The sequence below is a fragment of the Centroberyx gerrardi genome, chromosome 4, assembly GCF_048128805.1.
Source record: "Centroberyx gerrardi isolate f3 chromosome 4, fCenGer3.hap1.cur.20231027, whole genome shotgun sequence".
Taxonomy (NCBI): domain Eukaryota; kingdom Metazoa; phylum Chordata; class Actinopteri; order Beryciformes; family Berycidae; genus Centroberyx; species Centroberyx gerrardi.
Genome location: NC_136000.1, coordinates 22,016,897 through 22,032,656, shown reverse-complemented (window position 1 = coordinate 22,032,656; position 15,760 = coordinate 22,016,897). Strand labels below are relative to the sequence as shown.

Here is a 15,760-nt window from a genome sequence, read left to right as displayed (position 1 = left end):
CTGTGTCTGTATTATAGCCACCAAGTTGCTTCAGTGGTCAGGAACTCTTACATTTCAATATCATGAGCTTTATTGGTATGAATATATGAAACAATCAATGTAAATCAAAGTCGTCGTCGTCGTCCCCAACACCCCCACCAACACCCCCACCCACCCCATCCTTAACCATAGACCCCTCTAAACTCCATTTCCCATGACCACTAGCGAGTTTTCACGAAGTCATGAGGCAAATCATGGGACCGTGTAGCTTCTGTTTTTCCCAAGCGTAACATCATAGTTTGGGCAACCTAGCTGTCAGTATGGCGGTAGAAACCATTGCACCTGACTGGGAATTTGATCGTTTTGACGATGGGTCACAGAGTAAGTACTGCGTCCAATTCTTACCCAAAGTTAAAACTAGCTAATACCAAGCAAAGTTACATGGCAGTGCTAGCTTGCTCGCGTAGCAATGTTTTGCCTCTGGGCACCGTCTATTTGCTGGAATTAATCAAACCCTAGTGTTAATAGCTACTATTTGGAAGCACACGCTCGTTAAGTTTCCTTTACGAGCACTATTATCTCACATAGTAGTTATTTTAATTGAGCATGCAAGTTGTCCAGGCCAGTTGACGCTACATTATAACTGGTAAAGCGTGAAATTAACTGGTGGTAACACTACCAGCAATAGTCATCGCCATCCAACAGCTGAGTTTGACAGCCGTTGCCTCAGCCGCTTTGACAGAGGTTAGCTTGCCCAACATAACAGCGGCTCAAGGTAAAAGACTAAGCAAATGGTGGTGTGTACTTTCGTTTAGTGATGAAAGTAGAGAACAAACAGAAACATAACGTCAGGTCTCCCACTCCATACTAGTGTCAGCAGTAAACAGGTCGCCTGCAGCCTGTCTCATCTTGTCTGGCATTCTGTGCTCCCATTCCCCGACTCCTAGCATTAACATATTCAGGGCCCTATAAACATTCAACTATATGAAGAATCATCACTATTTATTTTCATCATGTAAATGCTAGGCTTACAGCTCGTTTACTAGCTGTTAAGTTAGCTAACTGCAGGTTACATTATTGTAGCCTAAGACACTTTTCTCTTCCTCATTTTGGATTTTACAAGGGAGACTGTCCATCAACCAGAGGACCAGGTTCAAGACTCTGTGTCAGCAAGCATTCACCCTGCTGAAGTGTCCTTGAGCAAGGCACTGGATCCCTACCACCTGCAGGGCTGTAGCTGACCTCTGACCTCTCTGTAGAGGGGGGGGGGAAGTGAATAGAATTTCCCTATAGATCTACTACAACTATCTAGGCCTGTAGAAACTCACAATCTTGAAAAACATAATCTAAACAAAAAACTTTTCCATCCTTCAGAAATACACACAGAGGTTCAGCTGAAGAACTATGGGAAGTTTCTGGAGGAGTACACCTCCCAGCTGAAGGGCATTGAGGAGGCTCTGGACGATTCCATAGGAGATGTCTGGGATTTCACTCTAGACCCTATTGCCCTGAAGGTAAACCGCTGGAAAGCAATGACAATACATCCACTTAACAGTGCTGACATTTTCAGAAAGATTAGTGTTCTTCACAGTTCAACCTAGTGTAATTTCCTTCCTGATACTTTCTCTTTTAGCTCCTCCCATATGAGCAGTCTTCCTTATTGGAATTAATTAAAACAGATAACAAGGTAAGTTAAGCCAAAGGAAACCTCCACCTGAACTGATCGCTTGTTACAATTCCAACTATACTGTGTCTGTTAACTATTTAAGTGCCATGATGTGTTTGTAATCTGATTCTGTTGCTTTCAGGTTGTATTTTTATGACAGTCATTATTTTGTGGTGTCTGCAGGTTCTGAACAAAGTCATCACAGTATTTGCCGCTCTCTGCAGTGAAGTGAAGAAGCTAAAGTATGAGGTAAGCATGGTCAAACTGGTGCTTAGTTACTCTCCAATGTTAAGAGGTTTATTTGTGTCCATTGTTTTACATCATATCTGCCTAATCTTGCTTAATCAATATGCTGTAGAGATCTTGTCCCTAGTCAGTGTTGTGCCATCTTCTGTTGTGCCAAAACGTTTGAAGAAACTTGAATTGATTTTAATATCTACCTTCCCTTGTAGGCAGAAACCAAGTTCTACAATGGCTTATTGTACTATGGAGAGGGAGGTAATGTCACAGGAATCATCATTTGCTTTTATCCTGGGTTTGCCTGTAGTGATTCATATTGCTTCTGGATGAATTGATTATTAATTTATTAATTTAACTCTGCATGTGTGTCCGTGTGTGTGTGTGTGTGTGTGCATGTGTGTGTGTTGCATATCAGTTTCCGACACCAGTGTTGTTGAAGGAGAGTCCCAGATTCAGATGGGAAGATTTATCTCCTTCCTTCAGGTAGGCCATGCATAACGGCTGTCATAATACCGTTTACTGAAGTCCAAACAAGTGTTTTATAACTTTTCTCTTTGTGCTGTCTCTTGATAGGAGCTGTCCTGTTTTGTGTCCAGATGTTTTGAGGTGGTGGTCAACATTGTTCATCAGCTGGCCGCTCTCTACAACAGCAGCAAGTAAGATTCATGAACAGAAGCCGATAATATTACTGTACATGCATATACTTTGTGGATTAGCTCATATCTGCATTCTGGAAAGCCTGTATGCACCTTACATGCAGACAAAAACGTGGCATACATTTGCAATTCAATACATTTGTTTTGACTAGTTCCTCAGGAAATAAAAGTTATAAAAGCATTTCTCCTTTTATATTTTAGGGGTGCGACAAAAATCATTGAGTCATCAGGAGTCCATTTCCAGGTAAATTATTGTGATCACAAGATGAGTTTTTTTGTGTTGAGCCTCTGTTCTATAAATATTTCTTATCGTGTCTATTTTGCGTTCTCTGTGCAGATCGTGTACGAACACCTTGGGGAGTTGTTAGTGGTACTGCTCACGCTGGATGAGATTATGGAGAATCATGGCACACTAAAAGACCACTGGAAGATGTACAAAAGGTAAATGCACACATAAATACTGCAACCAGTGAGAAAAAGGAAAAGCTTAAGGAAAATACTTCCTTAATCCATATTCGTCCGCGGTGGAAATTCAGAATTTCCTTTGGTACACTGATGTAGCTATCCCACATTCTCAAAGTTTTTACAAAAGCAAATTTGTCAGAAATCAAGAAAAACTGGCAAAAATGTAACACCTTGTGATTAATTACTGAAAATAATATGATTAAAAATGGATGTATTTCTCTTGGGAGTCAAATTTTTTTCACATGTACTTTCATTTCACCCAGCTATTACTATCATTAGAACAGTTATTACATAATTATTACATGCTTTCTTTGGTTTGTTTTCAACTTTTACCGAAATACATTCCATACATAAGTGCAATCAAGTAAGAAACTGAATATTTAGTACGATTTACTGACTGCTCTCACACCTAATTTCAACTCTCCAAGCCATACAGTAAAGGGACTTTGTGATCTTATTCAACATACCTACTTAACTTTGTCGTTAATCATCAATAGTTTTCTATAACTGTATCCTCCTGCTATAGGTTACTGAAATCTGTGCATCACAACCCTGGGAAATTTGCCATTCCCGAAGAGAAGCTGAAACCATTCGAGAAGCTCCTGCTCAAGCTGGAGGGACAGCTGCTGGACGGCATGATATTGCAGGTAACTTTATTTCTTCCATGACGTGTTTGCTGAAAAGTCAGTGTTTTTAGTATTTAATACGCAAACAGAGAATTTCCCACTTTCCCAAAATATAGACCAATTTAAGACTGAATAAAAAAACTTTCTGTTTATGTCTTCTGAGCGCTCACCTGATGTCTGTGACTGTGTGACAGGCCTGTGTGGAGCAGCGGTTTGATGATCCTGGGGAGGGAGTAGCTGTTGCCAAAAACAGTGCCTTCGCCGAGGAGTTCGCCTTCAACATACGCACCATATTCACGAATGTCGAGTCCAAGATAGGTCAGTTTCTCTTCTCAGAATAGGTTAATTTTACATGTGGTCGCTCTGTTTCTGCAGCTTCAAAATCGTTCACATCTGTGCGTCTGCATGTGTTTCAGGTGAACCTTCAGAGATTGACCAGAGGGATAAGTATGCTGGTGTGTGTGGTCTCTTTGTGCTTCACTTTCACATCTTCAGGACTGTCGACAAGAAGCTCTACAAAGCTCTGCTAGACGTCTGTAAAAAGGTAGTTTTGTTTTTCTTGTCCTACCTCCCTTCTTTTTTTGTGTGACAACCCTAATCTTTATCTGTAATTGATCTGAAGGCAGTGGAAGCGTCTTGCTCATCTGTGTTCATCTGTGTCTGTCCTTCGCTCCAGGTTCCAGCTGTGACTCTGACTGCTAACATCATCTGGTTTCCCGACACCTTCCTCACCGCTAAGGTCCCGGCTGCAGCCAAACTGATGGATAAGAAGAGTCTGCAGGGCATCAGAGCACAGAGAGATGCCTACCTGCAGCAAAAAGCACAGATGCTAACCAGGTCAGTTGGTCAACAAATCAGTCACGGTTATTTTGCGTAATTCAGAAATGTGAAAAAGCACCTGCAGAACCAGAAACAGTTTATTACAAACCAATAAATTATATCCTTAATATTTGTGTTGTCTCGCCACTTCAGGGATGTCCAGTCCTACTATGTGTTTGTGACTTCCTGGATGATGAAGATGGAGGCCATCTTGTCCAAGGAGCACAGAAGTGACAAGTTGGCAGAAGACCTTAGCAGCCGGTGTAATGTCTTTGTACAGGTAAAGACTGACTGAGTTACCCCCTGAGAGAGACTGAATTAACCCTGTAAATGGTATAATTGGAAATATGAAACTACAAAGACCACTTTCACACCTGCCATTAGCATGCGTCCAAGAACACATAAAATCCATGTGTACATGCTCCCAAGACACATTGAAAATAACCCACTTCACCTCCAGAAGTGGACAGAGATGTATTTGGCTGCATTAGCAAACAAGTGTAAATGCAGTGCCTCTCAAATCCAGACATGGCAACTACGCAAATGTAAATAAAGCTTTGTGCGCGGATTCAACTAGGAAGTGCATGCAAATGAAACAAGTGGCAGGTTTCTTTGATAACAAGATGTCAAAAATGGATTGTCAGGATACTTACAGATGGGGAACAACGGAGTAGAGCTTTCAGCCTTAAAGGACATAAATATTAGGAGAGGAAATGATGTGTGCATCAGTCTATGCTTTATGAGGGAAAGATTTCAATTTTAATGTGTATAGCAGAGGCATACTTCAATGTCAGGTGTAAACGTAATCCAGCTAAATCTTATATAGAATTTCAACAATCTGACTGGTAATATATTCAGTCAAAGTCAGCTGAATGGTAAGGCTTATGGTAGCAACAGACTCAGCTGCCTTAAATGTTATTAGATATGGTTATGGTCTAATTTGATTATAGTTAGCCCCCTCAAAAAGACAAGTGAAGTGTTACCTTTACTTATTACTGTTCTTTGCATTTCTTAAACATCTTGATGCAAGTGTCAGTTCATGATAAACTCTGTCTTCTGTCCCTCACAGGGAATCCTATATGCCTACAGCATCAGCACCATCATCAAGACCACCATGAACATGTACATGTCGATGCAGCGGCCCATGACCAAGACCTCTGTCAAAGCCCTCTGTCGATTGGTGGAGTTGCTCAAGGTGTGTGTGTGTGTGTGTCCACGCTTGCTATTAGTGCATTCTTCCCTGTGTTATCCTTTGAGTATATCTTTGTGATTGCTTATAATGAGGTTGTTTGCAGGATCCAAAGTCCAGTGAACAGCTGTGTATATCAAACTCAAAAAAGCTCAGAGAGTGACATGTGATGCCACTCTCCCCTCAGGCTGTGGAACACACATTCCACCGGCGCTCGATGGTTGTAGCCGACTCGGTTTCTCACATCACGCAGCAGCTCCAGTCGCAGGCCCTCAACGCCATTGGCAACGCCAAGGTAGACACAAACACACTATATAGTATTATATGTACTATATAATTGATATGTTCGTAGTTTTCTAATGAGATTGTCACGTCTTACTCCACCTAAGGAAAACCAGCACTCAAATACATAATCTTAATGATTGATTAGGGCAGTTAGTAGTAGTCGAAATTGCCGGCGTTGACACTACTGCACTAATAAATTATTAAGATTATGTATTTGAGTGCTGGTTAGACATGACAATCTCATTAGAAAATTATGAACCTTTCCTTAGAAGCCATGATTTTCTTGAACCGAGCACCTAATAGCCTAAGTAATTTGCTGTGATTGAGCGCACCATCTTCGCTTTTGTTAATTGGCTCAGTTTTATGTCATGTTATGGTTTCCTTTTTTCCGGCAGAAAAGGGTGATCTCTGACAAGAAGTACAGCGAGCAGCGGCTGGATGTGCTGTCGTCTTTGGTGATGGCAGAAAATGCCCTCAACGGACCCAGCACTAAGGAGCGACGCCTAGTGGTGTCTCTGGCTCTGAGCGTCGGCACTCAGATGGTACGCTGGGAAAAGTTTTGAATAATACACGATACCAGTGTTTTTGTTTCCTTTTTGCCGTTTAAACTTGACCTTGCTACCTTCTAGAAAACTTTCAAAGACGAGGAGCTTCTTCCACTACAGCTTGTGATGAAGAAGCTGGACCTGATTAGTGAGCTCAGAGAGAGGTGAGGCCATGTTTTCTCGTCTAACAGAATTTATGTGGCAAAATTCTACTCACTGCATTACACAGTGGCTGTAATTAGGGATATGTGTCTGATCCAGTGTCTCAAATTGTACCTGCCAAGGGCTAGTAAAATTTTAAAAGAAGAAGACCTGCCAAGAATAATTTTTAGCAGCCAAAATAATTAGTATATGTTTTTTATAGAAATGAGTCATCATTTCTATAAAAAATGCTGTTCACGTATAGAATCAGGCAAAACTCACTCACTTATACAGTGAATCAAGTCTGTAATTCATCATGAAGTGGAGCAGAATTTAAATTAGAATTCAAATTAGAGAGCATTTTGAAGCATACCACCCCCAACACACACACACACACATAGATGGTTTTACACTTTGATATTAATCCTCTAGTAACTAATTAGGCTAATTAACCATCCAGTCAGTGGAAAGTTTAGATGCTGCTGCTTTGTGTAGAGCCAACATAACAGGCGGCTAATCAACAGCCTGTTTAATATAGAGGCATTGTTTTGCAGCAGGGAGAAATTTTAAGAACAGGAAAAGATCAATGACTGTAAATAATCAAAGCATTCAACGTTATCATCTCAAAAAGCTACTTACCAGTGTGACAGATCACCCTTATTGATTTATCCGCCAAAGACAAATTTTACCGTTATTCGGTGCTTGGTGGGTGTTAATTTTTTACCCTGGTCTGACCATATAAAAAGTCTCTGCATAAGTCCTTGCATTGTTTTAGATACTTTGAGATTCCTTATACACATTTCCCCCTCCTCCTCAGGGTCAAGCTTCAGTGTGACTGCAGTTTCCTGTACTGGCACAGAGCCGTGTTTCCCATCTACCTGGATGATGTGTATGACAACGCCGTGGACGCAGCACGACTACATGTAAGCAGACCGGCTCCTGTTGTATCACACACACGCTTTCCTTGAGAACGCACAAGGACAAGGACTCGCAACTCCTGTTTCAAGGCCACAGCCTCCTCGGTTTCATCCAAATCTGTTAATTCCAACATTTAGTTCTACACAGTTTGTTTGTCGGAGGTTAAGTTGTTTTTCTCCCTAGTGTCTACCATAGTATTTTTCTAGCTGTGGGGGTGGGGAGAAATTTAAGTTCAGGTACGAGTTGCAAATCCACTAAATTTTACATTCCCAGAAGTAGCTGCAGTTCCAAAACACTACATATTTACATGCTTATATGAAGATATGAGGGGGTATTTTAAGCATTGACCATATATAGATCTGCTGATTTCTTTAGTTATACTTTCTAAGTGCCATTTCTTCATTTTACTTTGGTTCTCACTGGCTCCTATTCTTTTTCCTGCATGTGTCGATTGCCTCTTCCTGATGATGCCTTTGATTCGCTGGAGCAGTACATGTTCAGTGCGTTGAGAGACAGCGTGCCCACCATGTTGCACGCCAAACACATGGAGTCATGTGACCAGCTACTGGAGAGCTACGACAAAGAGATCATGGATGTGTTCAACGAGGTGAGGAACAGGTGAAATATAGCGGCCAAGGTGATGAGGAAATCAGAGGATAGAGTAAGGGAGAAAAGCGAGGGAGAAAAAATATGGTATACAAGTATGGGGACTCAGTTTTAGAGGTTCCTGTGATATATGCACACATTTGCAAACCCTGTCTTTCTTTTCTCTTTTGCTCTCTTTCCTTCTGCCGTCTAACTCCTGTAGCACCTGTTGGACAAGCTGTGTAAGGAGATTGAGAAGGACCTGCGCCTCTCTGTTCACACGCACCTGAAGCTGGACGACAGGAACCCCTTCAAGGTCGGCATGAAGGACCTGGCTCACTTCTTCTCCCTCAAACCCATCCGCTTCTTCAACCGCTTCATACATATCAAAGGTACCTCATGTCTTTATTGGTCCTCATGAGAATTTGTGTTCGTTTTGTGTGTGTGTGTGTGGGGATCTGCACTTAACTGTGTGGTATCTCAACACTGTATATGGAATGGGTTAAAGTTGTCTGGTCAGAAATTATGGGAACATCTGAATTCAAACATGATTTAAAATCTGATTTCAAACATGAATTCTACACTCTTCAAAACAGGTACTGTGTAATACCGCCACCTGCTGGAAAAAAAGACTGAGTGAGATGGTGTTGAGCTTGTCACTTAACATCATTTTTGTGTTTTATGTTTTTGTCTCCTTGCAGCCTACGTGACTCACTACCTGGATAAGACTTTCTACAACCTGACCACCGTGGCTCTGCATGACTGGGCCACCTACAGTGAGATGAGGAACCTCGCCACGCAGCGCTACGGACTCACCATGACGGAGGCACACCTGCCGAGCCAGACCCTGGAGCAGGTGTGTTTGGTTGCACGTTACGTATTATGACAGAGCTGGAGTCTCTAATTAATGAAGTTTCAATGACGAACTGTAGATTAACTGTAGGCCCTGTGTGTTCTCATTAGGGTTTGGACGTTTTAGAGATCATGAGGAACATTCACGTCTTTGTCTCCCGCTACCTCTACAACCTCAACAACCAGGTAAGACTTCTAGCCTCTTTATTCACCTTTTCCTCCCTTGAACCAAGTAGTATTGTTGCGATACCGTATGCCTGCATGCTGTATGCGATCTACACTGAAAAAATTGCTTTGCTGCAGATCTTTATAGAGAAGGCGAGTAACAACAAGCACTTGAACACCATCAACATCCGCCACATCGCCAACTCCATCCGGACCCACGGCACAGGCATTATGAACACCACAGTGAGTTGACAGCAGCGGTGGCGTGTGTCTCTGTGTCTCTGTGTGTGCTCGTTCCCTTAGTTGTGGCCGTATCAAAACTCTTCTTTGTCTGTCTCGCCTGTTCTACATGTCACATCATCTCTCCCCTCTCCCTTCATCAGGTGAATTTCACCTACCAGTTCCTGCGTAAGAAGTTCTACATCTTCAGTCAGTTTATGTACGACGAACACATCAAGTCCAGACTCATCAAAGACATCCGCTTCTTCAGAGAAACAAAAGACCAGTCTGATCAGAAGGTCAGAATAGGCTGTCAGCCTCACCACATTCATTCATTTTGTCACATCAATAATACAAGTAACACAAAACGGGCAGCCTGTGAATACCATCATAAAACGGATAGTTACGGTCCTCAGTTCTGATTGGCTGAGTTAAGTTATAAACACACACTTGTGATCGTAAAACAATTAATTTAAATATTAATTCGCTAAACAAAAATGACCACTCATACCAGTAGTAGGACTATTGTATATTGCTTGGTGGAAGAAGGCAATTCATGTTTATGATTTAATTAACAATTAAAGATGTATTGAACATTTGCCTTCTTTCTTTTGTTATACAATGGTGTGCCATCCCTGTTTTATAAAGCAATAAGCCACTTGAAGTTAGAACAGCTAAGAGAGCAAGTCGTTGGACTTGATACCTCAGTGATTGAAGCACGACTTCAGGCAGCTTATTGCTCTTATGAAATTAAATGTAATTGAAAAAAAAGCAAATGTTCAATACACTTTTCATTTTTAATCAATAACTATGAAGTAATAATGATAATTAAATGTTTTTCTTCTGCCATGCATTATAGCTTTGCACAGTAGCATAACATAGTGGTTGCTAAGCGACACATTGTAACTGCTGTTGTCCGGTCACAGGTGTAAGTTTATCTGGTATTTTATAACGGCTTATAACGTGACTCAGCCAACGACAGCTGAGGATCAGAACTATCTGTTATAAAAAGCTGCTGTCTCATGCCACCAGGCACAGCTGCCTAGCTCCCTGCCTCCTGGTGTTAAGCTGTAGTTGTCCCTGTGTGGTGTAGTATCCATTTGAGCGAGCGGAGAAGTTTAACCGTGGCATCAGGAAGCTGGGCATCACTCCTGATGGACAGAGCTACCTGGACCAGTTCAGACAGCTGATCAGCCAAATTGGTGAGTCATGCACATACAGACACACTGTTTTGTTAAGAGTATAGTTCAGTTCTTTGGAAAAGGATAAAACACACCAGCCACACCTCAAAAAGGTGCTGGATGTGGAAATGCAGTCTACACACTCAGCTGTATGCTCTTATTGTTTGATTTGATATCACTTTGCAAGTGTTAATAAAAAGAATGAGAAAAAAAGCATATACCGTACTGTAGTTACCAAGTGTGCGAACTGTACTTTCATTTCACTAAAGGAAAATATCAATGTATGCTGGATGTTGTCAATCTTGTCATGTAATGTCATGTTTTCTTCCCAGGTAATGCCATGGGCTATGTGCGTATGATCCGCTCTGGAGGACTGCACTGCTGCAGCAGTGCCATCAGGTAGAGCTGCCATATTGCATTTTATCATAAAATTACTCTAACCATTTCCATGACAAGGGATTATATTTAGATTTGGTATGCTGTGGTATAGGTTTGTGCTCCCTGGCATTGTAATATGAAGCTCTCTGGGACCTGAGAAACTACCTTGATTGACATGAGGTTTTTTTTTTTTCCCTGATTGTTTAAATTTGTGCGAAATCTGGTGAAAATCTTGATTGTCCACCATCCAGTAGGAGAATGTGTGTTAGTTAATGAAGTCCTTACTGTAGAAGATCTAACCCGTGTGTGTTGCTGTGTGTTGTCTCCAGGTTTGTCCCCGACCTGGAGGATATAGTCAACTTTGAGGAGCTGGTGAAGGAGGAGGGGCTGTCGGAGGAGACGCAGAAAGCTGCCAGGTAGAGCTGTCATGATATATGGACAGTTGTGCTGGAATTGCAATAATAATTGTGTAGTTGTTTTTGAGTGGGCTGAGCAATAAGGTGAGATGATGTCTTTTCAGTGCATTACATTTTTCTAGCTGTAGGTGGCCACCACAGCTAGACGAATGTAAAACACTGCCTGTTGTTTGCTAAGCAGCGTTTCCCCTGTGTCTCTCCCAGTGTGCTAGACTCGGTGTTGGGGGATCTGACCAGCAACTCTGCTGAGGGGACTGAATACTTCAAGATGCTGGTGGGAGTGTTCGCGCCCGAGTTTCGCAGTGCCAAGAACATGCACTTGAGGAACTTCTATATGATTGTGCCCCCACTGGTCAGTCCCATGCTTTTTCATTTTGTGTCCAAGCTCCTGCACAGCACTCCATGTTCCTTTCTCTTAATGTGTTTGTGTTTACCCATATTGTCTGCAATGTTTCTGTGACTTTTCTCCACCATAAGACTATACAACGCTTTACATAGTTAACACACTACACTGTCCCTCAGACGGTGAATTTTGTGGAGCATTCCATCAGCTGTAAAGAGAAACTCAACAAGAAGAACAAAGGTGGAGCAGCTTTCACAGATGATGGCTTCGCTATGGGTGAGTGGGCAGCAGTGACAAATCACACTTAACTGAGTGGCTTTTTAAGTACAGTATGTACACCACCATCCACTCAATCCTCCACACTTTTACTTACCCTTTCCTGCTTGTCTCTTTACTCTCCCCCATCCTCTTTCCTTCTACCACCATTGTATCTCTTCTGACCACACTCTCTCTCTCTCTCAGGCGTGGCATATATTCTGAAGCTGCTGGACCAGTATCTGGAGTTTGACTCCCTTCACTGGTTCCAGGCCGTCAGAGAAAAGTACATGAAAGAGATGAATGCCGTGGTGAAGGAGCAGAGTGTCCAGTCCACCAGCCAGGATGAAAAGCTGCTGCAAACTATGAACCTCACTCAGAAGAGACTGGACATCTACCTCCAGGTACAGAGTAGTAACGTTTCAGGGTCACAGTGCAGAGCAGCCCCGATGTCCGATTCCCCAGCAGCTTCCTCCGGCTCCTTCTGGGGGATCCCCAGGCGCTCCCGGGCATGCTGGGAGATGTAGTCCCTCCAGTGTGTCCTGGGTCTGCCCCAGAGTCTCCTCCCAGTAGGTCGTGTCCTCATGAATCATTGTTTATCTGGCTCCTCGCCTGAGACCAGTTTGCCTCAGGTGTCCCCGCCAGGAGAACAAGGTGCCCCACATCAAAGGTCCCAGTGTCACTGCGGCACACAAACCCTTTCACAATAAGGTCGCAATTCCACCCATGAGACCAGACCAGACTCATTGTACTACAGATTATTGCAGAATTATGTGCAGAAGCAATCTGTTCTCAACTTTTGGAGTGTGTATGTAGCAATGAGGCCCTCCATTTGGTAACCGGTGTCGTCATGTGGAGCGACTCTTAGCATATGTGTATCTTGGTGTAGAGTGATATCTGACTCTGAACTCTTCCTTCCATTGCAGGAGTTTGAGCTGCTCCACTTCTCCTTAAGCAGCGCCCGGATCTTCTTCAGAGCGGACAAGACGGCAGCTGAGGAGACTCAGGAGAAGAAAGATAAAGGTAAAGCGGTACTGCGTTCTGATGATTATGGGAGTCTTTCATCCTGTAAAACCATGGAGCCACCCACCCTGATATAAAGGCTGTTTGTAGATTTTTTTTTTTTTTTTTTTTGCTCCACAAATAACATTTATACCATTTTTCTCCACCAGAAGAAGCTACCAAAACTGCGGACGGCTCCACCCCCACTGAACCTGCCTCAAAGTGACCTTCACTGTGAGACCGTTGGATCAGTGTTCATGTTGGTGACAACACTGAGAGTAAAAGACAGGGGAACGCACCTGGAAAGACCACTGTGGAAGACAGAAGAGTGAAGAAGAGAGAAATGTTCAAGCAGCAGTCTGCACTGAAACTGTCTAGTCCAGGGATAAAAGACTGGATTTTTGAATAGACAAATCTGGATAAGGAAGGATGTTATTTTTTTTAAAGGCTATTCCTCAATGTCCTATAACAGAGCAATCATCTTGGTTGGAGAGAGAATGTGTACTGAAAGCACTATTGCAACAAAAAAAAAGGTTTGAGGTTTGAGTGATTTTCTCTCTGCTCCCATTCTAGAGAAACATCAGCGTAACACCCCATGGCTGTCTAACGTCTATCAGCTTCTAATAAAATCAGCTGTGTGAATTTGTAGCATTAAGATAGCAGAACTCCACTGCATTTAGTTTTAAAATCAGGTGGCATAATGAGTGTAAGGCAAAGTTGAATCCTTTCTTCTGCCACACAGACTGCTAGTGATATAGCCTTTTGAAATACTTTTTACACTCAGTCTGAATAGACTGGATTATTTTTCTACAATAGAGCCGTCAGCTATGTGTACGTTCTCCAATGATCGGGGAAATGAGGTAAATCAATGATTAATTTGTATCTGTGCTTGCTGTTTTACTCTGATTTTAATGCTGGCTGTTGATTTGTCATTCTTGCAATTCTTTGCTATATCTTTTCCATTCCAGTGTCCAATGTATTGATCATAACAGAATGATTGTTCATGACCCTTAATGGCAGCTCTGCTCTTACAGTAATGCCTCTGTAGAAGACAGCAGACTTTTGACATGACTTGTTGAATGTTTTCAAAGTGCATAATCATCTTATGCTTGAGTGCCATATTTGTGTACTTAAAGTTCAGGGTGTGCTTACAATTATTTTGTTTTGTCCATTGCCATTTCGTACCTTCTATGAATTTATCTCAAGGTGTATGTGCCTTTTTCAGCTGTTGGTCTTTGTGTGTTCTGTTTAATTGGCCTAATGAATTTAAGAGAAATAACCCGTCTCAACACACTCTGAGTGTTGTACAGGACTTCACAAAGGTTTCAATATTTCTCCATAACATGGGTGTTAGAGGTGTATCGTTACATTTTTATTACGTTTCCCATGTGGTATTCGGGACGTAATTCGGTCACAAATTCCATTCTATCAATTAACTGTTGCCTGGAAAAAAAAGCTCTGTAAAGTCTTATAAAGTCTAATAAAACATGCACTTTCAATACAGAACTGTCTCTCAATTTGTATTTACTTGCTAATGTCAAACCTGTGTCCTTTAGACCTGTTCTGGAAACCAGAAGGAAGGCTAAAGTGATATTGACAAAATCCCTTACAGATTACATCTATGTTCTATTAATGCTAGCTATGGCTTTTTATAACTGACAACCCAATCTCAGATTTAAAATATTTTGTTTCAACATAGTCAGCAATATGGGACATCAATTGGGCTGTATACGTATATGTTTCATTAACAATTTATAAATCCGCAGTATGTGTACATTACCAATGATGCACAAATTTGCAGGTACAATTTCACAATATTAAATATTTCTGAAATGTGAAATAGAAATATACTTTGTTAGTGATGAAAGGAAAAGGGTGTAACGTCATAAAGCGTCCCTGCCTCTGATAAGAGTAACAAACAAGACACACACAGTGATTCAGGAAAGCCTTTTCTGCTTTAATACAAAGAAAAGAAGCTTTTAACTTCAGAAAATACAAGATTGGTCTGGATTCATCTTTTTTTTTTTTCCTCAAATTATTGTCAGTTTTCCTTTTCCTATGAAATGCTGCTGTTAAAACAGCTTGGGGATGAAATGTGTCCATCCTTTTGCTTTGCACTCAAGACTTCGTTCGTTTGGGGATGATCTCCATGTTATTTGCTGAGAATCAGGCCTTTCCTTGTTTGACATTTTTAATTTTGTATTATTTTGATGTAAGTGCCCGCAGCGCCGTGTGACACCCTGTCCAGCAGATCCAGAAATGTCCCGTTATATCCACATATTGCATCCATGCTCACCTCATAAAAACGAGGTACAAGGCAGGGCAAAATTTCTTCCAAAATAGATGTCATATATATATATATACATACATATATATATATATAGCAATCATATATACACATTCGTACATACATATACTAATTCATGTGATGCCAAGAAACTAAAAAAATGTACACATTTATTACAAAATTGTAACAAAGACTGGAAAGTGTTTTGCTTGCTCTGGAGCAATGACGCTTAGCAGTTAACCTCAGTGAGGACTCGTCCACTTACTGTGGAAACTAAAACAGTCTCTGACTTGTGTCCATGTTTAACTCACACAGAAACCACAGAGAGACAGACAGAGGGAGAAACAAAGAGAGAGAGATGAGAGAGGGAAAGAGAAAACAAAGAGCTCGGTGGTACAGGTTCAGAAGTTTGAGGAATTAATGTCAGTCGAAGGAAAGAAAAGAAATGTTTGCGGAGATGAAAAGGGATGCGTGTGGATAGGTTGCATGTTTTTCCAAAAAAAAAATAAAAAAATAAAAGGGAGTGTTTTCACATAAAAAAGCACAAA

At 41.6% G+C, this 15,760-nt stretch overlaps 1 protein-coding gene across 2 annotated transcripts; it reads left to right on the top strand.

The window, feature by feature from the left end:
• The first annotated feature begins 225 nt into the window (after window positions 1-225).
• On the top strand, window positions 226-14,410 carry washc4 (WASH complex subunit 4). 2 transcript variants are annotated; one of them, XM_071900278.2, is made up of 33 exons: window positions 226-360; window positions 1,354-1,493; window positions 1,613-1,666; window positions 1,829-1,894; window positions 2,098-2,143; window positions 2,301-2,368; window positions 2,459-2,541; window positions 2,743-2,785; window positions 2,879-2,982; window positions 3,533-3,653; window positions 3,827-3,950; window positions 4,049-4,176; window positions 4,309-4,469; window positions 4,605-4,731; window positions 5,521-5,646; window positions 5,828-5,935; window positions 6,321-6,467; window positions 6,555-6,634; window positions 7,429-7,534; window positions 8,020-8,136; window positions 8,338-8,506; window positions 8,816-8,970; window positions 9,078-9,152; window positions 9,270-9,374; window positions 9,515-9,649; window positions 10,444-10,552; window positions 10,864-10,930; window positions 11,239-11,325; window positions 11,530-11,677; window positions 11,848-11,944; window positions 12,131-12,327; window positions 12,850-12,946; window positions 13,099-14,410. In XM_071900278.2, the coding sequence occupies exons 1-33, from the start codon at window positions 300-302 to the stop codon at window positions 13,149-13,151; spliced, it is 3,504 nt and encodes a 1,167-aa protein (XP_071756379.1). In that variant the 5' UTR covers window positions 226-299; the 3' UTR covers window positions 13,152-14,410. The 2 variants fall into 2 exon arrangements, with proteins under 2 accessions (XP_071756379.1, XP_071756378.1); XM_071900277.2 differs by having other exon boundaries at window positions 13,096-14,410.
• The last annotated feature ends 1,350 nt before the right edge of the window (window positions 14,411-15,760 follow it).